Source organism: Bos mutus, chromosome 10 (assembly GCF_027580195.1).
Source record: "Bos mutus isolate GX-2022 chromosome 10, NWIPB_WYAK_1.1, whole genome shotgun sequence".
NCBI classification, from domain to species: Eukaryota; Metazoa; Chordata; class Mammalia; order Artiodactyla; family Bovidae; genus Bos; species Bos mutus.
In genome coordinates, this window is record NC_091626.1 from 47991285 (window position 1) to 48018051 (window position 26767).

The 26767-nt window shown below is 36.2% G+C and overlaps 1 protein-coding gene across 1 annotated transcript in view; it reads right to left on the reverse strand.

The window, feature by feature from the left end:
* FAM227B (family with sequence similarity 227 member B) overlaps positions 1-26256 on the reverse strand; it is a 201954-nt gene extending 175698 nt beyond the window's left edge. The window contains exons 1-7 of the mRNA XM_005892161.2: positions 26206-26256; positions 23686-23917; positions 22103-22170; positions 19079-19114; positions 18223-18327; positions 11903-12001; positions 3224-3325 (exon numbers count right to left, since the gene is read on the reverse strand). Of these exons, the coding sequence (XP_005892223.2) occupies positions 3224-3325; positions 11903-12001; positions 18223-18327; positions 19079-19114; positions 22103-22170; positions 23686-23917; positions 26206-26256 (693 nt within the window). The remainder of the gene's footprint in view (positions 1-3223; positions 3326-11902; positions 12002-18222; positions 18328-19078; positions 19115-22102; positions 22171-23685; positions 23918-26205) is intronic.
* Positions 26257-26767: the final 511 nt, after the last annotated feature.

Genomic DNA, 26767 nt, shown 5'->3' on the forward strand with positions numbered 1-26767 from the left:
TATCATAACCCCAATTATTATTGAGGTTATACTACATTGTTTGCTCCTTGGAATAAAAGCTTTCTTCTTGGAAGAAAAGCTATGACCAACCTAGACAGCATATTAAAAAGCTGAGACATTACTTTGCCAACAAAGGTCTATTTAGTCAGAGCTATGGTTTTTCCAGTAGTCATGTATGGATGTGAGAGTTGGGCTTTAAAGAAAGCTGCTGCTACTGCTAAGTCGCTTCAGTCGTGTCCAACTCTGTGCGACCCCATAGACGGCAGCCCACCAGGCTCCCCTGTCCCTGGGATTCTCCAGGCAAGAATACTGGAGTGGGTTGCCATTTCCTTCTCCAATGCATGAAGGTGAAAAGTGAAAGTGAAGTCGCTCAGTCCTGTCCGACTCTGAGCGACCCCATGGACTGCAGCCTACTGGGCTCCTCTGTCCATGGGATTTTCCAGGCAAGAGTACTGGAGTGGGGTGCCATCACCTTCTCCAAAAGAAAGCTGAGCACCAAAGAATTGATGCTTTTAAACTGTGGTGTTGGAGAAAACTCATGAGAGTCCCCTGGACTGCAAGGAGATCAAATCAGTCAATCCTAAAGGAAATCAGTCCTGAATACTCATTGGTGCTGAAGCTGAAACTCCAATACTGTGGCCACCTGACGTGAAAAACTGACTCATTGGAAAAGACCCTGATGCTGGGAAAGATTGAAGGTGGAAGGAGAAGGGGACAACAGAGGATGAGATGGTTGGATGGCATCACTGACTTGATGGACAAGAGTTTGAGCAAGCTCTAGGAGTTGGTGATGGACAAGGACGCCTGGCATGCTGCAGTCCATGGGGTCACAAAGAGTTGGACATGACTGAGTGACTCAACTGAACTGAACCCCAATTGTAAAGCCATGAGTGAATATCAACTAATATACAGTACTACCAGTATTCTATTAGACTTAAAGTCATTTGACTACTAAGTTTCTCTCGGGGAGTAACTATACACAGGAAGATACCAGATTTTTATGTTAAAGATTTAAAATATTCTATTTACTATTTTGGAAGGCTGGCAGACACCAGAAACTGGAAGATGCAAGAGATGATTTCTCCCTTTGGGTTTCTTAAAGAAATTAGCTGTGTTGATACTTTGATTTTAATCCCATAAGACTCATTTTGGACTTCTGATCTACATAACTGTAAAACAATGAATTTCCATTTCTTCAAGCCTCTAACTCCATGATGGTTTTTACACCAGCAACAGGAAACTAATATAGTCACCTACCTCAGCAGTGCTCAAATCTGCTGGTAAGTGATGGTATTCTTTAAAGAATTTCATTAGTTTTTTTGGGGTAGGGAAAAAGAGGCAGGCAAGAATGCTTTAAAAACACTGATATATTTAATTTTACTGAATCAGCCATGGACATATGCTACTGGAAAGAGTCACATGATTGTGGTATATAAAATTATGCTAGTAATTAAAAAATTGAACTAGGTAAGGAGAACTTTTACATTTTGTTTTCTGTGTATATCTCAGCTTTAGGAGATTCGTGGGAAAAGAGATAAAGTGTCAGATAGTGTTGGGAAATTTTCTGAGGGAATATCATTGTATGACATTGGAAGAAATGAAATAAAAACCATATGTTTAGATTCAATTAATTTATACTGAATAGTGAGACCTGAAGATAATTTTTTGATTCTTCTCAGATGAGCCAATTAGTAACAAAACTCCCAATTATTTGAATGAGTTAAAACAGAAATTAGTCAATGAGAGATGAGGCTCCACTTCTACTTAAACAGCCACGGAGGTAATAGATATGTAGGGAGGTGGTCTGATAGACCACAGGGGGAAGGGTCCAATCACTAAGGTGTACATGTTATTTTTTCTCAGGTGAGGCTTTGAATCTTAGAAGTATTGAAATAACTTGGAAGTATTGAAATAACTTCTAATTTTTCCTTGGAAAATGCCACTGAAAATAGGGACTTCAGAAAAAATCAAGTTGTGATTTGAGAAGGATATAAAGACAACATCTTGATATCAAAAGGCACATCATCCCAAGGAGAACATTCGGACACTAAACGTAAGACTAGAAATTACAGAATGAGGGATATGTAACTGTGCCACAGCTTGTTTGTTCACATTAAATAGGCTTTTAAAAATTCTTTTCTTAAGGCTTGTGTTAAAGCATGCTTGACTTTATCAAACCACGTAGTAGACAGACAAGACCCACCACAAAAGGACAGACTAGGTGAAGGATTATAGATAGGAGAAATCCAGCCAGTTTTGTCATCTCTAGGCAATTTAATGATCAAAAATCCTAACCATTAATATTTTTCCTGTAAATAAGAAAAATAAATTTATATTAGCAGAGAAAATGCTAGTCTATCTCTTGGAATATCAGTGTTCTATAAGGCAAGTTATGAATCATCGGTCAACCTCTTCATCTGATGGATAACAGGCTATGGCACTGAAGAGACTGAATGTCTGCAAGATCACCTGTGTAATTAGTAGTAGACTCCTTATTCCCAGCCCACTGCTGGCTTCCTTCTATAATACTGTATGTACATTTTTGTAAGCTAGATCCAGATTGAATATAAATATTTGGCAATTTTATGTTTTCCTGATAGACATTTATTTTATTTTAGGATTTATCCATAAAAACATTTACTGACTTGAAAATACTCATATATTTCTGATTTTACAGATGTCAGTTCAACAAAGTATTTGAATATGTCTTCTGCTTTGAAATGCTAGATGTTTACATTTCAAAATACTCAATGAAATTCCATGCATCTTCATTTCACATTACTCAAGAACATAAATGATTTTAACCAAATTATTTTAACATAGTAAAACAACATTTGATTCATAAATTTGTTCATTGTTCTTTACTGTTCACAGGTGCTTAGTGTTGTACTTATGCATAACACAAGAGGTTAAGTCCTCTTAGACCAAAATATACTTTATAAAGTAAAAGGAAAATAATTTTGTAGATTGAAAAATCAAGAATATGCTTAGGATAAGTCAATATTTTTCAGTATGCAAACAAATTGATTCTGTAAGGCTTTCAGCAGAATACAATTTTCTGGGCTGGGGGCATAACTTAAAATATTAGCTTTTTTACTCTACTTGAGGCAATTTTGCTTTCAAAGTAACAAAATGCATTCTCTTATGTATTTAAAGAAAATAACTTTTTATAGTTCATTTGCTATAAATATAATTTGTATAACCACTTAACTTCTGTATTTACCTGAAAGAATGTATCCTTTCGGCTTAGAGGTATGCTCATGAAAAGTGACACATAACTTTCTGAAATTCTATCAAACAAGCAAGCTTGATTTTCTCTGTCAGGCTAAAAAATAAAACAGGTATGGAATTAAAATAATTGATATTACAATTTAAAATTAGAATTTGTTTACATAATGTCAGTAATTCTATCTATTCTCAAACGGCAGATCAGATGCTATAATGGAATGAGCATGGGTTTTTGGCATCATGCAGACCTGAATTTAAATGCTGGTTCCGTTATTCGTTAGCTGCACTATCCTGGGCAAGTCCTGGTCTCCTTATCTGCAAATGTAGGTAATATATACATGCCTTAAAGTAGTATCTTAAAATTCAATTGGGACAAGGATCGCATTTTGTTTGACTTTGTATTTAAAGCCCTCAGCACAGTGCCTGGCACATAGAAAGCAAACCAATGTCTGATGAATTAATGAAGGTTCTTAAATAGTGGTTGGCATGTACAAGGCTGTCAATGACATAGTTGCCTTCTATTATTCTATAGCCATTTCAAATCTTTCGTAATAAGTAACTCAGTATAAAATTAAAGCAATTACTGGAATGAGACAGCCATAGCCAGAACTAGTAAAATAGTGACATGAAAGACTAAAAACAAAGTAGAATGTCATCAGTTCAGTTCAGTTCAGTCGCTCAGTCGTGTCCGACTCTTTGCAACCCCATGAATCGCAGCACGCCAGGCCTTCCTGCCAACTCCCAGAGTTTACTCAAACTCATGTCCATCGAGCCGGTGATGCCTTCCAGCCATCTCATCCTCTGTCGTCCCCTTCTCCTCCTGCCCCCAATCCCTCCCAGCATCAGAGTCTTTTCCAATGAGTCAACTCTTCGCATGAGGTGGCCAAAGTACTGGAGTTTCAGCTTTAGCATCATTCCTTCCAAAGAAATCCCAGGGCTGATCTCCTTCAGAATGGACTGGTTGGATCTCCTTGCAGTCCAAGGGATCTCAAGAGTCTTCTCCAACACCACAGTTCAAAAGCATCAATTCTTCGGTGCTCAGCTTTCTTCACAGTCCAACTCTCACATCCATACATGACCACAGGAAAAACCATAGCCTTGACCAGACAGACCTTTGCTGGCAAAGTAATGTCTCTGCTGTTGAATATGCTATCTAGGTTGGTCATAACTTTCCTTCCAAGGAGTAAGCGTCTTTTAATTTCATGGCTGTAGTCACCATCTGCAGTGATTTTGGAGCCCCAACAAATAAAGTCTGACACTGTTTCCCCATCTATTTCCCATGAAGTGATGGGACCAGATGCCATGATCTTCATTTTCTGAATGTTGAGCTTTAATCCAACTTTTTCACTCTCCACTTTCACTTTCATCAAGAGGCTTTTTAGTTCCTCTTCACTTTCTTCCATAAGGGTGGTGTCATCTGCATATCTGAGGTTATTGATATTTCTCCCAGCAATCTCGATTCCAGGTTGTGCTTCTTCCAGCCCAGCGTTTCTCATGATGCACTCTGCATGTAAGTTATAAGAAGGAAGAAATCTATAGGTAATAATACTGTTAACATTATAGTAAAGTCTTAAGGTAGCACCTTGAATTCTTGCTCTATTAAGCAATGAAGAGATGAATCCAAATTCATTTATGATATCAACAGTAGAAGCACAAGCTGGCATTAATAGGTTTTGGTAATAAACACCAAAAATGATTAAATTCAGTGGTAATTTTCTATCAAATTAGCAAATCATATGACCTGGGATTCATAAATGTATAGTATCTTAGAATTAAAATGGAAGTTAGATATCACCTAGGTTAAACTTCTCTAATTTAGTGATTTTACTACTGTCCAGAAAGCTTAAGTGAATTATTTAAGGTCATACACAGTTAAGTATGACTGATGCTGATGCTCAAATACTTTGGCCACCTGATGTGAAGAACTGACTCATTGGAAAAGACCCTGATGCTAGGAAAGATTGAAGGCAAGAGGAGAAGAGGACAACAGAGGATGAGATGGCTGGATGGCATCCCTGACTTGATGGACAAGAGTTTGAGCAAACTCCGGGAGCTGGTGATGGACAGGGAAGCCTGGCATGCTGCAGTCCATTGGGTTGCAAAAAGTTGGACACGATTGAGCGACTGAACTGATACACAGTTAAGTAACTGAAAGCCAGACTAGAATCCAGGTCTTCTAACTTCCAATACAGCTCTCATGACTCTGTAATAAGTTTATGGATGGAGATAGTAACAGAAACAATAATGATAATGTTAATAGCTAAAAATTCTGGATCATTTACATAATGGGAAGTGGTTCTAAGATTTAGGGTTGTATGAGAATTAAATGAGATTATATATAAAGTTGGCATGTTTCAGCTACACAACCTACAATCATGTATGAAGAAATATCTAGACAGAAAGTTTCAGAACATGTCTTTGACTAATACAATTCAGTGTAATGTACACATCAAATATACTTTCACAGGAGACTGAGTAGCAAAATAGTATGGTAAATTTTTATACATGTTTTTTATGCTTGAAAAGAAAAGTTATCCTACAGCTGATGGGTATTCAAGTTACTGATATGCTCATTAGATCTAGCTATTTAACACATGTTAAATCATTCTTGCATTCCAGGAATAAAGCTCATTGGTCAGGCTGTATAACCCTTTTAATATACTGCTGAATTTAGTTTCCTAGTATTTTGTTGAAGGCTTTTGTATCAATATCCATCAAAGAGGATATTGATCTGTACTTTTTTTTTTTTTTTGGTAGTATCTTTAGCTTTGGTATCACGGCAATACTGGTCTCATAAAATGAGCTAGGAGAATTCCCTCTTCAATTTTTTAGAAGAGTTTGAGAAGGAATGGTTTTAATTCTTCTTTAAATATTGGCAGAATTCATCAGTGAAGTCATTTGGTCCAGGACTTTCTTTGTTTGGAGGTTTCTGATTACTGATTTAATCTCCCTACTAGTTATAGATCTATTTAGATTGTCTATTTCTTCATTAGTCAGTCTTGGAAAATTATATATCTCTAGGAATTTGTCCATTTTATACAGGCTATCCAATTTGTTATTATATGTTTATTCACAGTCCTCTTAATCCTTCTTATTTCTTTGCTGATAGTAAAGTTCCTACTTTTATTTGACTTTGAGTCCTCTTACTCTTGCTGCTGCTGTTGCTAAGTCGCTTCAGTTGTGTCTGACTCTGCAACCCTATGGACAGCAGCCCACCAGGCTCCTCTGTCCACAGGATTCTCTAGGCAAGAATCCTGTAGTGGGTTGCCATTTCCTTCTCTCTTACTCTTGCTAGAGGTGTGTCAATTTTATTGATCTCAAGGAATAACTTTCGAATTTGTTGCTTTTCTCTACTATTTTTCAATTCTCTGTCACTCTAATCTATTCATTCCCTCCTTCTATTAGCTAAGGGTTCAGTTTGTCCTTCTTTTTCTAGTTTCTTACTAGGTAAATTTAGGTTGTTGATATATTGTTTATTGATTTGTTTAAAACTACAAATTTCTCTTTTAGCACTGCTTTTGTTTTTCCCTGCAAGTTTTGTATGTTCTGTTTTTGTTTTCATTTGTCTCAAGCTATTTTCTAATTTCCCCCGTGATATGTTCTTTGAGTTATTGGTTGTTTGGGAACTCTTATACATTAATGGCAACTCACTCTAGTAATCTTGCCTGGAAAACCCCATTTCTAGAGGAGCCTGGTGGGTTACAGTCCATGGGATTGCAAAAGTGTCGGACATGACTGAATGACTAAGAAACGACAACAACTGGTCTTTATTATTTCCTTTCTTCTGCATACTTCGGGTTTTCATTTCTTTGTCTAGTTTCCTACACTAGAAGCTGGGGTCATGGTTTTTGAGAACGTTCTGTATTTTAAATATAGGCATCTTAATGCTTTAAATTTCTAAATACTGCTTGAGGTATATCTCACAAATTTAATCTACATTTTCATTTTCAATAAGCTCAAAATACTTTTCAATTTCCCTATTGATTTCTGGTTTGACCCATAGTTCCTGAGAAGTATGTTAGTTTCCAAATATTTGAGGATTTTCCAGATAGCTTTCTGTTATCCATTTACACTATAATTCCATTTTGGTCTAAAAATATGACTTGATTCTTTTAATTTTATTAGAATGTTTTCCTAGCCCAGAATATAGTTGGTAAAGATTTAATATGTACATGAGAAAAATGTGTATTCTACTGTCATTAACAGGAATGCTTAATACATATCAATTAGATACATAAAGTTGGTTAACAAAGTATTGCTCAAATAATCTACCTCATTCTATATCATTAACTGATTTTTGTACATTCTACCAATTACTGAGACTGAGGTGCTGAAATATCTAACTATATTTATAGATTTGTCTTTCTCCTTTAAGTATTTTTAATTAAATGTTTCAAAGCATTTTAATTAGGTATATAAATATTTCACTGTTATGTCATAATGATGAACTGACTACTTTGTGTTTATGTTAGTCACTCAGTCGTGTCCAACTCCTTGCAACCCCATGGACTGTAGCCTGCCAGGTTCCTCCGTCCATGGAATTCCCCAGGCAAGAATACTGGAATGCCCTTCTCCAGGGGATCTTCTGGACTCAGGGATTGAACCTGGGTTTCCTGCATTGCAGGCAGATTCTTTACTATCTGAGCCACCAGGGAAGCCCTCATTATACAGTTACTCTTCCCTCATAACATTCTTTGCTTTCCGATTTACTCTGTATGATGAGTTGAAAAAAGTTGTTATTTTTGTGGGTTACATATGGCTTATCTTTGATATTTTATGGGTAGAAGTGATACACTTTCCAGGCTTCTGAATCATTTTGAGAGCCAAAGTCCCATGGACAATTTTGAAACCTTTAAGGGTATATCATTACTGGAATTCTTCTAGTCAAACATCATCAGGGAAACTTTTATCATTAGCCTATACATTAGCCAGGAATTTTTGGAACACTGTATTTTCACTATGAATATAATAATAAACATAATAATGATAGATGTATCCATTGAACACTGTACCCTATATACCATTTAAGCAACTTCTATATAAACAAACAACTTTAAATGCATTTCCTAACTCCCAATAAACAGAAACAATAGGTAATTCTTAAAGTTTTTATGAAAGAAGTAACTATTTAGTTACATCATTTACTAATGGATAAACTTGTTTTGGGGGCTTCCCTGGTGGCTCAGGTGGTAAAGAATCTGCCTGCAGTGTGGAAGACCTGGGTTTGATCCCTGGGTTGGGAAGATCTGGAGAAGGGAATGACTATCCATTCCAGCATTCTTGCCTGGAGAATTCCATGGACAGAGGAGTCTGGCAGGCTACAGTCCATGGGGTCACAAAGAGTTGGACCTGACTGACTGATAAATACTTTCAAACTTGTTTCTGAAAGCCAGATCTTAATTCTATTGCACTGAATCCATATTACACTTATATAGTATTTCACAGGTTACTAGGGCTCTTACTTATGTTACTTTTAGGGCAAAAGAGAGAGTTTTTTTAAATCTGTTTTTGTTTGTTTTGAAGACGAGATTATTGAAGCTCAGAGCAATTTTTTGACTAACCCAAAGTTTTACCCTCAGTTCAATTCAGTTCAGTCACTCAGTAGTGTCCGACTCTTTGCAACCCCATGGACTGCAGCACTCCAGGCCTCCCCGTCCATCACCAACTCCCGGAGTTTATCCAAACTCATGTCCATTGAGTCGGTGATGCCATCCAACCGTCTCATCCTCTGTCCTCCCCTTCTCCTCCTGCCTTCAATCTTTCCCAGCATCAGGGTCTTTTCAAATGAGTCAGTTCTTCACATCAGGTGGCCCAAGTATTGAAATGTCACCCTAACTACTGGGAAAACCAGATTTAAAATTTTAACTTCTTGGAGTGAGTTCAATTCAGCTCAGTTCGGTCACTCAGTTGTGTCTGACTCTTTGTGACCCCATGAACTGCAGCACACCAGGCTTTCCTGTGCATCACCAATTCCCGGAGTTTACTCAAACTCAAGTCCATTGAGTTGGTGATGCCATCCAACCATCTTATCCTCTGTTGTCCCCTTCTCTTCCCGCCTTAAATCATTCCCAGCATCGGGGGCTTTTCAAATGAGTCAGTTCTTTGCATCAGGTGGCTAAAGTACTGGAGTTTCAGCTGCAGTATCAGTCCTTCCAATGAATATTCAGGACTGATTTCCTTTAGGATTGACTGGTTGGATCTCCTTGCAGTCCAAGGGACTCTCAAGAGTCTTCTCCAACACCACAGTTCAAAAACATCAATTCTTTGGTGCTCAGCTTTCTTTATAGTCCATCCAACTCTCACATCCATACATGACTACTGGAAAAACCATAGCTTTGACTAGATGGACCTTTGTTGGCAAAGTAGTGTCTGCTTTTTAATATGCTGTCTAGGTTGGGCATAACTTTTCTTCCAAGGAATAAGCATCTTTTTTTCATGGCTGCAGTCACCACCTGCAGTGATTTTGGAGCCCCCCAAAATAAAGTCTATCACTGTTTCCTGGATTCAAGCCTAGCACTTTTTCTACCAGATCAATTTACCACTAAGTCACGGGTAATAAAAGAAATTTGCTTTTATATTGGTCACCTAACAATTACTGAAATAAGTTTCAGAGTCAGCATACTGAATCATGCTATATTCTGGAGTATGATTATATATTATTTCATATTGTGCTGTTGGTAATTAAACTGTACTAGTGGCTCGGGGGGAGGTTATTCTAGTTATAAAGTCAGTACTATTTATCATTTATCAGTTCAGTTCAGTTCAGTTGCTCAGTTGTGTCTGACTCTTTGCGACCCCATGAACCACAGCACACCTATAAGGTGGACCTAAAAATAGACAGAATGTATGTGTTTTGTATTCACCTGAAAATGTAGCACAGCTTGAAATATGAGCTTACCTAACAGTACAAACATTCCCACACAATGCTGGTAAAAATGTATGAGCACTCACCACATTTATTTGATGTATTTAGGAACCCAAGAGGCCATGCTATTAATCTAGCTCACTGGCTTCATATATTTAACAAAAGAACCCTCTTAGAAATAAAATCATAGGTGAAATGTAATCAACAGAACAGATGAAACAGGCGCTGTTCTGGTTAAATCATGGAAATGTTGCTTCAATATGACTTGGATACCCTTTCAGTTCCCTTGGAACAGTAGCAGAACACTCACTCAGATCAATCATATAATGTTCCTCAAAATACATCAAAGATCTTAATGATATTGGAAATGTTATTAAATTGTAAGATTTTAAAATAATTACTATAATTTCAGGAAGCCAGCAGTTAGAGAGAATAGTTTGCTTAAAGACAAAATGACTTCTAATTCCTTGTTATTCCACAGATACCCCCATAAATGTAGTGGGTTGTTAACACTTTTGTGTCAGATCTGTTTGTTCCAAATAATGTAGCTTGACAAAGCAGTTACTAGAAACATTGCTAGATTATGTTTCCTTCAAAAACTTGTCATATATATAATCCTAACAGATTTAAGTGGGAAAGTAATGCTTTCTCTCTGTTATCATGGAAAAATATAAATTTGGAATCCAGATCTGGAAAAAGAAATTTAAGGTAATGAAAGTCTCGTTTTATGTTTCCCTACATAATTACCTTTGTAGAACTGATACACCACTTCCTATTTCTCATTCAACTCCTAACGATATCAGAAATACAGGACAGATACTCTTACCTTGAATTACATTAATTATTCTAACACATGTGAAGTGATGATGAAGTGAAAGTCGCTCAGCGGTTGTCTGACTCTTTGTGATCTCATGGACTATACGGTCCATGGAATTCTCTAGGCCAGCATATTGGAGTGGGTAGCCTTTCCCTTCTCCAGGGCATCTTCTCATCCCAGGGATCAAACCAGGTCTCCGCATTGCTGGTGGATTCTTTAACAGTTGAGCCACAAGGAACATGATGCTCTATTCAAATAGTTTTATGAAAAACCAATAGAACTCATTCCTTCGTTGTATGAAAGAATCCATAAGCAGTTTTCCTTGGGCAATTTGAGCTGGGGAGGTGAAGAACTGAGCCTAATATCAGACTTCCCCGATGGGGCAGCACACCTTCCTAATGCTTGGGCCGTGGTCCCCAGCATTACTCTGCTTTTCATTCTTCTAGATCCAGAGGCCACACAGCAGCCATTGGTATTCACCACTTTCTCCAGGCTCCTGTATTCTCTGATGTAAGACTCGCATACTGCTTATTTCCATTCTTTTACTGCTTCCCAGATACCCATGTCTTTCTCTTTTTAATCCTAAGCAGAGTTTTCATCTTTCTGAATCAAGAGAGGACCCTCTCTGCATCTGATATATTGTGTTTTCTAAATGAAACCTCTTTCAATGTCACTGATTTGCAGTGGATTTTCTCTTTAGTGTTCATCAGTGCATTATACTACTGAGTAAAGCTACAACTTTATTATTTACTACAGTGTTTAACTACTCTTTTTCTGACTAATACAGACTCCGGATCTTTGAAATCCACATTAAGGTTTTAACTCCTCTAAAAGAACTCTAGATTTCAAACATGACTTCTAATATATGCAGAATACTAAAAAAACAAGCTTTGTGATAGGATCAGAAGAACATTAAAAAAACACCAGTGTTACCATTAATGAAAAATTATGCTGCAAACTTTTTAAAAAGAAGTTTAAAAAAAACATTTTACCTTAAATTTATGGAGAAACCACCACCAAAAGCAATCATGCAAAAGAGCAAGAGAAGCTTCTGAGAGAAAATGAGTCCTCCAGATTTTAAAAACTTTTCCCTATGGAAAAAAGATATATATGATCAAATTAATATGTATTATAAGACACATTAATATAAATAGGCTTTATAAAGAGTATGTATTTAATAGTTATAGACTACCACTGCTCAACAGAAATTTAATGTGAGTCATCTATATATTAAGCTTTCTAGTAGACATTTTAACAAAGTACAAATGTGAAGTTTTAGTGACATTTAACCAAATATATTTAAAATATTAGTATTATGATAAATTTTATAAAATTATTAATGAAATATTTTACATTCCTTTGGGTACTAGGTCCTTGAAATATAGTATATATTTTATATTTACAGCACATCTCAATTTTGAACACTGTATTTTCTTCAAAAATACTAGATTATAATTAGATTTTATAAAATATATGGTTATTATTTTTAACTCTAAATTTTTTCAGTAATTGAATTAAGTAATTTTAAATTTATATATAATTAAAGTACATAAATTTTAAAATTCAGCTAATCACAGGCATAGAAAATAAACTTAAGGTTATCAAAAGGGAAAGTAGTGGAGAGGGATAAATCTTAAGTTTGGGATTAACAGATACACACTACTATATATAAAATAGATAAGTAAGAAGGTCCCACTGTATAACATACGAAACTATATTCACTACCTTGTAATAACCTATAGTGGAAATACCTTGTAATAACCTATAATGGAAAAAAAAACTTAAAAACTGTATATATATAATATATATAGTATAACTGAATCATGTTGCTGTACCCCAGAAACCAACACAACACTGTTAAACTATTTTTCAATAAAAAAATACAACAGGCATATTTCATATGCTCAGTAATCACATTTGGTTAGCAGTCATTGAAATGGCAGTGTAGGCTAGACCAGGACTAGCAAAAATCCAGGACACATGCTACAGTTTCCCTTTTATGATAAAGATTGCTGCTGCTGTGTCACTTTAGTCGTGTCCGACTCTGTGCGACCCCATAGACGGCAGCCCACTAGGCTTCTCTGTCCCTGGGATTCTCCAGGCAAGAACACTGGAGTGGGTTGCCATTTCCTTCTCCATTGCATGAAAGTGAAAAGTGAAAGTGAAGTCGCTCAGTCGTGTCCGACTCCTAGCGACCCCATGGACTGCAGCCTACCAGGCTCCTCCGTCCATGGGGTTTTCTAGGCAAAAGTACTGGAGTGGGGTGCCATTGCCTTCTCCGATGATAAAGACAGATATCAACAATCATGGGATTCTAACCCATTGGGCCCCATCATAAGTCTAGAGCCTAACTAAACATAGTATTCTTTCTTAGCAATTCATCAAAACGGGCACATGAAGTTAATTTACCATGACTACTAGAGACTAAATCTTGGTTTAAAAAAGTACATTCAGTGGATCATTTTATCTTATTCACTAAAAGTTTTTAAATGGCAGATCTAGTACAGTTCAAGATTTATTTCAATGAAATCCATAGGTAGGAACTTCTCTTCCTCAAGTACAAGTCTACAAAAAGGATATTGTACAAACTTTTATGTGTGCTCAGTCAGTTCAGTCCTGTCCGACTCTGTGGCCCAATAGACTGTAGCTGGCCAGGCTCCTCTGTCCATGGGATTTCCCAGGCAAGAAGACTGGAGTGGGTTGCCATGTCCTTCTCCAGGGGATCGTCCTCATCAAGGGACTGAACCTGCATCTCCTGTACTGGTAGGAGGTTTCTTTACCCCTGAGTCAGCAGGGAAACCTGCAAACTTTTATACCAAGGAGATTTTCTTTTTATCATGCATTCTGTAGGGGCACTTCTTTTTCAGAGGCCACTTTATAGAATACATTGGTAAGAGCTTCAACTTATTTAGTACTCCTTAATTACAAAAAACATAAAGAAAAAAGTAGAAAGTTAAAATACAAGAGAAAAATCTGAATTTTTGTTGAAATACTTTCTAAATTTCAAGCAAGCATGCTTTTTAGTGTAAACTAATTACATGATTGCTTCTGTTCTAAGCTTTGGTTGTGCTTAGTGACACTAACTTTCAGCAAAATTCCAAATTCTTTAAATTATTATCAGTATTTAGTCAAAACAACAAAAACTAGAAATCAGCCAAAAAATTCCAAACCCAGCTTAAAAAGTTAAATGGTACTTTCTTCCATTAACCTTTACCTTTTGTGACACTTTGATTCATATAAATGTAAACATACCTTGAAGCCTATACATTATCTGACTTGGAACTTTTTCTCCTATTACTGATTCTTTTAATAGGTTGGATAAAACTACTTCTAATGTCCTCTAAGACATTTTGTGTATATCTGTATGTTTGTGGCTCAGCTTTCTCATAATATAGGCCTCTTTTCACCCAATTCAATAAAATTTTTACTGAGCATCATCTGTAGTCAAGGTTCTGTTCTGGATGGTACAGGGTATAATTTACACTTTATCAAGAAACTTAATCTACGACTGTATGTGCAAGAATGTTATTTGGACAGGGTAACGTGAATCCAGTCAATTTCATGGATTGCCTTGCCTTCAAGCATGTAACAGTAACCCTTTAACACTCTCTTTCCAAGCTTTAGATTCATAAAGTTCACTCTTGGGAAGTTACAATAAGCATTTCTATGAAATAACATTCCTTCTGATTTTCCTACACCTATTTTTTCTTCACTTTAATTTCATCATCTATTTGAATGCCATTGCACTGCACATGTGTAGCAGGCCAACTACCTTCTCATAGTTCACAGGGTTCTCACAGCAAGAATACTGGTGGGGTTTCTCATTACCTCCTCTAGGGGACCGTGTTCTCTCAGAACCTTTGACTGTGTGGAACTGGAGCCTATTATACAGAGTGAAGTAAGCCAGAAAGAAAAACACCAATACAGTATACTAATGCATATATATGGAATTTAGAAAGATGGTAACAATAACCCTGTATACGAGACAGCAAAAGAGACACTGATGCATAGAACAGTCTTTTGGACTCTGTGGGAGAGGGAGAGGGTGGGATGATTTGGGAGAATGGCATTGAAATATGTATAATATCATATATGAAACGAGTCGCCAGTCCAGGTTCGATGCATGATACTGGATGCTTGGGGCTGGTGCACTGGGATGACCCAGAGGGATGGTATGGGGAGGGAGGAGGGAGGAGGGTTCAGGATGGGGAACACATGTATACCTGTGGTGGATTCATTTCAATATATGGCAAAACCAATACAATATTGTAAAGTTAAAAAAAAAAAAAAACTATGGAAAATTCTTAAAGAGGGGAATACCAGACCATCTTACCTGTCTCCTGAAAAACCTGTATGCAACTCAAGAAGCAACAGTTAGACCCACATATAGAACAACTCACAGGTTCAAACTTGGGAAAGGAGAACAAGGCTGTATATTGTCACCCTATTTAACTTATATGCAGGTATATCTTGCAAAATGCCAGGCTGGATGAATCACAAGCTGGAATCAAGACTGCCAGGAGATATATCAAGAACCTCAGATATACAGATGGTACCGCCCTAATGGCAGAAAGTAAAGAGGAACTAAAGAACCTCTTGATGGGGTGAAAGAGGAGAGTGGAAAAGCTGGTTTAAAAGTCAACATTCAAAAAAATAAGATCATGGGATCCAGTCCCATCACTTCATGACAAATAGAAGGGGAAAAAGTGGAAGCAGTGACAGATTTTCTTGGGGTCCAAAAATCACTTCAGACAGTGAATGCAGCCATGAAATTAAAAGACACTTGCTCTTTGGAAGAAAAGCTATGACAAACATAAGAGTATTAAAAAGCAAAGATATAACTTTGCTTACAAAGGTCCATATATAGTCAAAGCTATGGTTTTTCCAGTAGTCACACACAGATGTGAGATCTGGACTATAAAGAAGGCTGAGTGCTAAAGAACTGATGCTTTCAAATCGTGGAGATGGAAAATATTCTTGAGGGTCCTTTGGACAACAAGGAGATCAAACTAGTCAATCCTAAAGGAAATCAACTCTGAATGTTCATTAGAGGGACTGTTGCTGAACACTTTGGCCACCTCATGCAAAGAGCCAATTCACTGGAAAAGACTTATGTTGGCAAAGATTGAAGGCAAAAGGAGAATGGAGTGTCAGAGGATGAGATGGTTAGGTAGCATCATCAACTCGAAGGACATGAATTTGAGCAAACTCCGGGAGACGGTGCAGGACAGGGAAGCTTGGCATGCTGCAGTCCATAGGGTTGCAAAGAGTCGAGGTCACAGCAATTAAACGATGACAAAAGGCCCATTAAAATTCTTTTTTCAAATCAGGTAGGTGTATTAACAAATAGAACACTGGTTATTTATGTTTAGATACACCATTGTTTGTTGTTATTGATAATTGCTAAGTCATGTCCGGCTCTCTGTGACCCCATGGACTGTAGCCTGCCAGGCTTCTCTGTCCTTGGCATTCTCCAGGCAAGAATACTGGAGTGGATTGCCACTTCCTACTCCAGGGATCTTCCCAATCAGGGATCGTACCCGCATCTCCTACATTGGCAGGTGGATTCTTTACCACCAGGGACACACTGTTGGTACATAAACTCAAAATATCCTAAACCTAGCTGCTTGTCATATCCTGTGTACTTCTTACCCCAACCCCCTATCTGCGTACACTCCTCCCTTTCCCACTTCTTTCAAAAATGCTGGCATCCTCCAAGTATACAAAATACTCCTCACAGCTGTACTTCTATGTCTTGTTTATGTGACCGACTTGTGATCTATGTTAGATGTACATGCATCCATGGTTAAAATATAGTCTCATTTTAGAATACAAAATGCTAAAATTAAAGATTATAGAATGTCTAGAACATTCCTAAGATTATTTTAACAATAATTTATATTAATTTCTTTATAATAAAACCTTTTCCCTGAGGAAACTTTGGAAAATAGTCAGACAATGTAACAAACTTGCTCATGATCCAGGCATAATCATACCACCTATAGTTTTTCTCTTAAAAAATGAAATCAGGTGATTGTATCATGAGGGCAAACTAAGTCTTCCCTCTCATCAATATCCCATAAAATATAAAAGAGAATTGAGAAGCATCTGTATTAGTATAGAAAATAAGAAAAGGTGTAATTACTAAATCATTTTAGGTGGAGTTTTCAATGGAGTTCTGTGGTTCCCTAATGGAGGGGCAAACAGAAGGCCCAAATCAGGTTAATCAGATTATTTCTTGGAATATTTTTTCTTGAGGATGAAACACTAAAAAACACTCTTCATCTTGAAGAGTGAGGAATGGGCAGAGAATAATGGCTGACACTGATTTATCCAAGTTTAATGGTTGACTGTGCTCCTTCTGATCATCTATAGGGGACTATAGTAGGAGAGAAGATTGATTTTGTGTTGAGAAATAAAGAGCCACAGGAAGGCAGGAAGAGGGTCTGTGTGCATGCATGGTAAGTCGCTTCAGTTATGTCCAACTCTTTGTGACCCCATGGACTATAGCTGGCCAGGCTCCTCTATCCATAGGATTCTCCAGGCAAAAATACTGGAGTAGGTTGCCATGCCCACCTTTAGGGGATCTTCACAACCCAGGAATTGAACCCCAAGTCTCTCACCTCTCCTGCATTGGCAGGTGGGTTCTTTACCACAAGCACTGCCTGGGAAGCTCCCAGCAGAGGGTCTACTAAGAGCCAAGTCCATCTCAGAGTCTGCCTGGAGGTACAAGGAGCGTTGTCCAAGTCCCCAGTAAACAGAAACCTTTTTAGTTGATCACTTAATATTTAAATGAGAGGGAAATCAATACCAAAAACCACTCAAACCTCATCCTATACCTGGCATTCAATGGCCACTGATCTATTTACCTTCCTGTGTGCAGTTTTTCAATAAACTGGCTATTGATATTTCTGTAGAGATGTTTCTTAAAAATTCCTCAGAAACTTGAAGGTTCAAAAGGTGGGGCTGTGGGGAAGGGTTCTCCTAAATTATCCTGACATCAAAATGAGCAGGCTAACATATCCTGAGCTGATAGAGCGGGGAGAGGGGGAAACACCTGTTATAGTCATGTGCCAAATCAATGCACACTAGCAACCTCAGACTCCTGAGGCAGTAACACAGAATCAAATATATTCTCTTTTGGTTATCAAGGTGTTAAAAATATCACTGGTCTTTCCTGCTAGACTTAATGCCAGAAAGAATTGAATCTTGCTTAATACCTAATCTGTCATAGCTTTAAATAAAGGCCTAATTCATGAAATCATATCCTCCAAATGTATCATACAATAGAAATAAAATAATATTTACATACATCAAAGTTATGGGCCTTTAAAATAAAAAGATAAATTCGTTCAGCATTCAGATGTCTAGGTAGCTGAGTAAGCTCATTTGTTCTAAATCCTGGGAAGTCACAACCCTAGAAAGAAGAAAAATCACAGAACAGGAATTACTTAATTCTTTTCATATAACTACAGAAGACAGGTAAAAATTCTACTAGCATTCACTAGCAATTATATTACAAACTTTTACTAAAAATAAGTAAATATATTTTATCCCACCTAAGAAAAATCTTCAAATATCCAACAGTCCATTCTGAAGGAGATCAGCCCTGGGATTTCTTTGGAAGGAATGATGCTAAAGCTGAAACTCCAGTACTTTGGCCACCTCGTGCGAAGAGTTGACTCATTGGAAAAGACTCTAATGCTGGGAGGGATTGGGGGCAGGAGGAGAAGGGGACGACAGAGGATGAGATGGCTGGATGGCATCACTGACTCAATGGACGTGAGTCTGGGTGAACTCCGGGAGTTGGTGATGGACAGGGAGGCCTGGCCTGCTGCGATTCATGGGGTCGCAAAGAGTCGGACACGACTGAGCGACTGAACTGAACTGAACTAAACTGATGATATTAAGAGCCCTGGCATATTCATATGTCAAAAATTTAAAAGTAAAAGCAATTATTTCAGAACTAATTTTAACTTAAATTACAACAAATTTTAGACAGGCTACACATAAAGAAATTGATGAGTCAGAAAAAGAGCTTCTGTATTTTTTCCAACTCTCTCTTCTGGGGCCATTATCTATATTTATTGCTGTATTACTTTAAACATTCTTTTAGTTCCACATAATATTTTTGATATATAATCTCATAAAACAGAAATTTTAAATACCTCTATATCCTTCTTTGTTTCCATTTCATCTGAAAGCTGGAAAAAATTAAAAATAAAATCTTTAAAATTCTAAATTTAAGAATTTTTAGACTTTGTAACTCTACTAAGTATGTGTGTGTGTGTGTGTGTGTGTATGTGTCTTACTGAGACAGAGAATGCTGTTGCTATATAAGATGCTGAGAATACAAAAATATTCCTTGCCCTCAAGTTAGTCTGGGGGTAAGAAGGGAGTCAGCTACATATACAAAACACAAAGACATAAGAGCTATAACAGAAATACATACCAACTACTTATTGCAGTTTGATTTTTCTGGGAAACAGACTGTGAGGTGGAAAACCAATTTAGTGTTCAGAATGTTTATGGGGATTGATTATCTACGGAAGGCAAGAGGAGACGGAAGACGGAAAAGTCAGCTATGAGGCGAGTCCCTCAGCCCTGACCCTGAACAGAGCTCTAAAACTGAAAGGATCCATAGCAGTTGTTCTGAACTGGGTTGAAACAGTCAGGTCTTTCCGTTTCCAACTTGTGAGTGTGAGTCCTGGGCGGTAGTGTGAGTGAGTGACTCCTAGATGATAGTTTCCTTGGGAGAGGAGGATCTGTCTGTGAGAGGAATCCCTGAAGGAGCTGACAGCTGAAGGATGTCCACTAACAACACTTTTAGCAGCTGGGGCAACAGGTCCTTCCTTGAAGGGGAATCTGGGTGGCACATCTTCATGCCCATGACACCACTTTACACAGAGAACAGGAACCCTTCTGTTTAGATTAGTTTGGGTGTTCTAGACATGCTAATATATTGTTTATTAACTACCTTGCAGGCAAATTTATACACATTACACACATACATATATCATTTAAGAGATGACATAGGAAATCAATTAGAAAGGATGATGATATACTGCCATATGAAAGAGGATCACGTTATTGCCATTTAAAGTATTGGTAAATGGATAAAAAAGAGAAGGAAAGTGAGATCAGTTATAAGAAATAAAGCTGTATGCTTGAGAGCTACAGACATAATTGGTCAATAAATTGGGATTTTAAAAGATGTTAATCTTGAAGTCCTGGTTTTAGTCTCCAGAAAACAAAGAAACACTGGAAGTTTTCAAAGAGCAGAGTAATAGTAACACAAAACTAGTTCTTATAACACAATCTGAAAAATATACCACAAAAATATAAATAATACATTTTAAAATCCTGATGAAATCCAATAAGATATATTTAACAAAATTATCATTAAAAGTTTTGCTACTGCAATTCATTTAAAAGGTCATTTTAAGAGATCCTGAAAAACATTTGATAAAATTCATTAGAATTTTTGAAATCCTTTTGAAAATACAAAATTTACAATGACTAACGTATCTAGTTATATTGGCTTAAAACTCAACACTCAGAAAACTAAGATCATGGCATTCGGTCCCATCACTTCATGGTGAATAGATGGGGAAACAGTGGAAATAGTGACAGGCTTTATTTTGGGGGGCTCCAAAATCACTGCAGATGGTGACTGCTGCCATGAAATTACAAGATGCTTGCTCATTAGAAGAAAAGTTATGACTAACCTAGGCAGCTTATTAAAAAGCAGAGACATTACATGGCCAACAAAGGTCAGTCTAGTCAAAGCTATGGATTTTCCAGTAGTCATGTATGGATGTGAGAGTTGGACTATAAAGAAAGCTAAGTGCTGAAGAATTGATGCTTTTGAATTGTGGTGTTGGAGAAGACTCTTGAGAGTCCCTTGGACTGCAAGGAGAGTCAACCAGTCCATCCTAAAGGAGATCAGTCCTGAATATTCATTGGAAGGACTGATGCTAAAGGTGAAACTCCAGTACTTCAGTCACCTGATGCAAAGAACTGAGTCATTTGAAAAGACCCTGATGCTGGGCAAGATTTAAGGCTGGAGGAGAAGGGGACGACAGAGGATGAGATGGTTGGATGGCATCACCGACTCAATGGACATGAGTTTGAGTAAACTCCGGGAGTTGGTGATGGACAGGGAAGCCTGGTGTGCTGCAGTTCATGGAGTCACAAAGAGTCAGACACTACTGAGTGACTGAACTGAACTGTACCTCCTTTCTAGAAAACAATTTGGCAACATGTATCAAAACACTTAGATTTTCACATTTTCCCCATGTATTAATAGTTTCACTTCTGAAATTTATCATGAAATAATCATGCATAATCACAAATTTTAGCTCTAAATATATTCCTAGCAGCTTTGTAAATAATAATGAAATTTAACCAAACATCCAGCAAGAGGGCTATTACATTAGTTTATTTTTTAAATGATGTAGAAACCCTTTGACATTTGGCAATGGTAAAAATTCCATAAAACATTGAATATGTTTAAAAGTTAGTTTAATTTGAATTTTAAATGTTTTTAAATAAAAAGACAAATGAAAATGACAATAGTGAGATATGTTATTTATCTATAAATGATAAAATAAGAATGCTTATCCTGTTTAGTGCTTAAGGCTTAATTTTCTATAATGACTACCTTAGTCATAATCAGGAAAAATAACATACCAAGTAATTTGAAATTCAAAAAACATTTGAGGAGGTGAATGGATGAATGGCCGCATTTCAAGTTTTTCTAGCTTTAATTTTAGAATGTATTTTTGAAAAAGATGAAGTTTCTCAAAGAAAGCTATTATAATTCTAATCAAAATCTCAGAGATTCTTTTAAAAAAGTTAACAAAGTAATTCTATAGGCAATAAAAACTGTTATTTTTTCCTAAAGGAAAAAGACATTTGGGACATATACCCTTAAGTATAAGACATTATAAAGTTTTAAATAACCAGAGGATAAAATAAGTCTTCAAATAAATTGCAGTGATGTGAGAACACCAAAAGTCATACTGAGTGTATAAAGAAGACTATGAGCCCAGCTATTTTAAAAATACAGGGATAGATAGATGATAAAAGACTAAAAGGAAATTTTTAATGTTATCAATGCTTATTTATGAAATTATAGTGACATTTTCTGTGAAATAGTTTTTCAAACAAGATGAAAACAAATACCATACCATTATCTTCTTTTCCTTATGGTACTTCTTCAGAAATGCCTTGTATTGTTTCAGTTTTCCATGAGAAACTTTAAAAAATGAGAGTTTACACATGTAAATACACAAATATCCTTTAAAATTGAAAAGCAGATTATATATAATTATATATATTAAGAAAATTATATATAAAACTATCCAATGATATAAACCAGTTTTTAAATTTTTAAAATTTATTTAATTGAAGGATAATTACAATATTGTGACGGTTTTTGCCATTTATCAACATGAATCAGCCATAGGCACATATGTGTCCCCTTACTCCTGGTCCCCCCTCCCACCTCACCCCATCCCTCCTGGTTGTCACAGAGCATCAGCTTTGGGGTCCCAAACTCCAAGTAAATATTTTGATAAGCATAATGCTAGATACATAATGCTAGTCTGAGTTAAATTATATCTTTTCCTTTTCCTTTTGCTATTTAGAAACGTCACCTTCCAACTAGTCTGTCTTTAGTACTTGCTCCTATATCTACAATTTTACCTTAATCCCTTCTTACTGAACAACCCCAAGTTTTTCAAACAGCTCAGCCACTTACATCTGGTTGTTTCATGGTCACCTTAAACACAATACGGTACAGGACCCTGCAGCATGGCCCAGTGAAAGACTATGGGGGCTCTGAAGTCAGATGATCTAGACTTGAGTCTAAGCTCTGATACTTACATATTGAGGACAATGAGTACATAAAAAGTTGTTTTTTAAAATTATGCACAGGTGCTTTCTCTCTCTTTGTATGTTTATATAGACACAGCTACATATATGTAGCTTGTATAATTAAAATTTTTTTAAATAATTAAAAATTCCATAAGAAAATTCTCACAATAGAGAATTTAGTAACATTGTACTTAGACACACTCAGATTTTGAAAACTCAAGGCCTGAAAATGATATTAAGTAGCTAATTACATCTATTTAGTACACAGAAAATGTAAGTACAACCAATATCATTCTTAAGACATATATGACAAGTTTGCCCATAAGAATAAGAATCACCATTAGTATCTAAAAGTATTCTTAAAGTGTTAAAAATACAACTAGGTAAAGGCTATATAAATACTGAAAAGCAGTAAAAATTATCATTACTTACAGATAAGCTTTTCACTCAGTCTGCAGTTATCCAACCGTGAATGCTAAGTATTTCTCACAAACTTAGCTTATATAGGTGAGGTCTCACTCCTTTTATTTTGGTTATAGGTTTAACTGTTTTAATATCTTGATTCTTTCTGACTTGCTTTTCTCTGGTACCAATATTTGTTAATGCAACTCTGTTTCCCTGATATTCAGTTATCTCTGCTCCAGCTCAAAGTTTAGAACTGTTTTAGGTTTTGTCCCAGCAACACTTTCTTTGAATCCAAATGGTCATGTTCAACTAAAAAGCCATACTGGACCATTTAGAAATGAAGAGGTTTTAAAATAAAATAAATTTATGTTTTTAGATATTTTTACCTTAGGATTTCATTCTTTATGAGAATACACACACAGATAGACACAAACACAACAGACACACATACAACTGACAATTACTTTATGTATATAAAAAATAGATTTACTTGTCCTGGAAATTATTCTGTTCCACTCGAATATTTCAGAAGCATGGTTTTTCAAAAGAATTGAACATTCTGCTAATCTTGACTCCATGGCCATAGCTGCATCATCTACTCGCAGGACATTTCCCCACAGATGTGTATAAATGGAAGTAAATGAACTATCTTCTTTTATTTTCTTCATAGTGTATAACAATTTATCACTATCCCATAAATGGATTTCCTTTGGCCAATGATCCTGCAGAAAATGTGAGACAATACAACTTAAATCATTTTTTGAATGAATTTAAAGAGTTCAAAAATCAATGAACCAAAATTGAAGTTTTATTCTACAGCATGATTTTTATTAAATGTATATTTTTTAATTTGTAAAAAACCATAAACTTTAGAAGTTTCAAATGCTTTACAAAAACCTTTCTTCCTGAATCATTTGAAAGTAAGTTGCTTACTTGACTGATGCCCCCATCATCCTTGAATAGTTGAATATTTATTTCCAAAGAACAAAAACATTCCCCTATATAACCAACTATAACTATCAGAATAAGGAAACTGGCATTGTTACATCATTCCTATATAATTCTCTGAGATTACTCGAGTTCATCAACTAAATCAATAATGCTCTTTATGGTAAAAGGATCTAGTTCAGTATCACACATTGCATTTAAGCATCATATGTCTTTAATCCCCTTTAGTCTACAACAGTTCCTCAGTCTTGACCTCTATGTAATTAAAGCCATGAGTTCATATTGATAAATTTAATTCCAGTTCCAAACATTCTAGTTTTCTCTTTTTCCATATCATAATTACCATCTTCAAGAGTGAAAAATCTAACTGACATTATCTTAAATATATGTACTGATTGCATCAATCTTCTCAGGTAACCAATCTCTCCTATCCACTGCTAGTCTCTTCAGTATATGGATGCCCTTCTCATTCTGCTTAGGCTCTGACTTTTCAAACCAGGCCACAGTTTGTCTCTGCACTTCCCGGAACCACCTCCCACCCTGGTCACACGTGAATACCATCCTCACCCCGCCGGATTCCGACACCTGTGGGGTCATATGGATACCTTCCCCATGGTGGCAGGGTTCCAAAAGCCTGCTCCGGGGGACCACAGCACATTTCCTTCCCCTACCAATGTGGATGCTGCCTTGTTCTGACCCCCAAATGGCTTTAGGACTACATTGTTCACGAAGGGAAGGAGAAGAAGGAAAGGGAAGGAAAGGGGAATCACAACATTAATATTTGCAAACCTAAATACAAGATAATATTTTAATTGAGTTGTTGAATACCAAAACAAAGAAAGATAACAGACATAATTAAAGGTTTGTGAGTAAGAAAATGCTTTCTGGAAGAGTAGCAGTTTTCATAGGATGAAACTCTTTTAAGAAGAATGTGGGTAAGATATTCTGGGAATTTAGCTTAAATGGGAATAAATCTGGAGTTGGCAGATAAGAAATTTTAAATTTTGCCTTGGTCTATTCTACTTCCATTTTTCTTCCTTTGAAAGCTTCCTAAATCCACTATACTCTGTAATGGTAACAGGTACCTGAATAATAACCAGAGTTTAATGCTGAAAAACTTCCCCAGCAGGATCTAGGTCCCCCTGCCATTTTGGAAAAAGAGAATTCTAGATGCATCAGTGTTCTCTCACAAATCCTACAAACATATGTCTTAAAACACATAACCACCTGGGGAAGTTTTCCAGCCTTAAAATCTGGATATTATGCGTCAAAAATACAAAGATCTTTGAAAAATAAGATATGATCACAAGATACACTCCCTGGAGACAAACATTGTCAAATTAGAATGACAGCCACTTTTGAAAACATAGTCCTTATGTTAGGGGTCATCCCAATTGTTAGGGAAGTTAGGAAAGTGGCAAGAGGCTAAAATTGGAAGTGAATTTGGGGAAAGTAGGGAGAGGCTAAAATGGAAATGAACTTGAACAGATTTTACAACATGCCTGAAGGTTTATGAAAATACACCTTTATGTCAGACTTGAGATATTACAACTCTTGTTCAAGATATTGAGTTATACTATATAATTATACTATGAATAAAGTATCCTGAAATTCTACCAGCTTGATTAGATTATGTTTTCTCTAAATACAGAGATATATCTGGTTAATCTATAAAGGATAAAATTAAGATGCTTATCTTTTTTAGTGCTTTTCTCTTTAACTTTCTAAAATGACTATCTTAGTTATAACCAGGAAAAAAAAAATCAGTAATTTTGAAATTTAAAAAAATCACATTTTAAGGAGGTTGATAGATGAGTGCTGGCACTTAAAGTCTTTATAGCTCTAACACTATGTGATTTTAGAATGTATTTTTTAAAAGGACTGTTTCTAAAAGTAATTTCAAAAGTCTATTGTAATTCCAATCAAACTCTCAACAATTTCTTTTAAAACTGTCAAAGTAACTCTACAGGCAATCAAAAAGAATTGCTGTATTTTCCTAAAGGAAAAGGATTGATATGTGTACCAGTGGTGAAGGCCCCATAAAACAGGATATTCTACTCACCAAGTTTTGAAGCTTTAAAAATTCTTCAATGTTCTTTGGAGGTTCTTGCATTTTCTAATGAAGTAAAATCAATATTGTTCATTAACATAAATTCAGATTATTTATAGGATGGCTATACTTAATTTATTTAAGTACATTATGATACTGGACTTCAGTTATAATTTTCAGAGCTGTAAGTAAGATATTGTAAACTATTCTCTTTGTAAAGTTCTTGTACTTTGAAAAGGGACAGAGATTAATGTTTAAATTCTGAGTCTGCGAACCAAATTCTATAAAAGGCCTCCTTCTCATACACTTTTCCTAGAGAAAAGCTACATATGAATCCTGCTCAACGTCCTCATTTCTAATTCCATCATGAGTTCCAAGATATTTTGGGCTATCTTGGATGGTGTCTACAATAAATTCAGAGTCAATAATATATAATAACATTCTCCTCTTGCTGATGAAATATTTTAAGAGGCACAAAAGTGACCTGGTGAAAATAAATCTTTGAATGTTTCAATGTAATAAGTTATAATCCCATTTTTGTTAGCTTCTTTGTAAACTGAAAATGTAGTCTTTC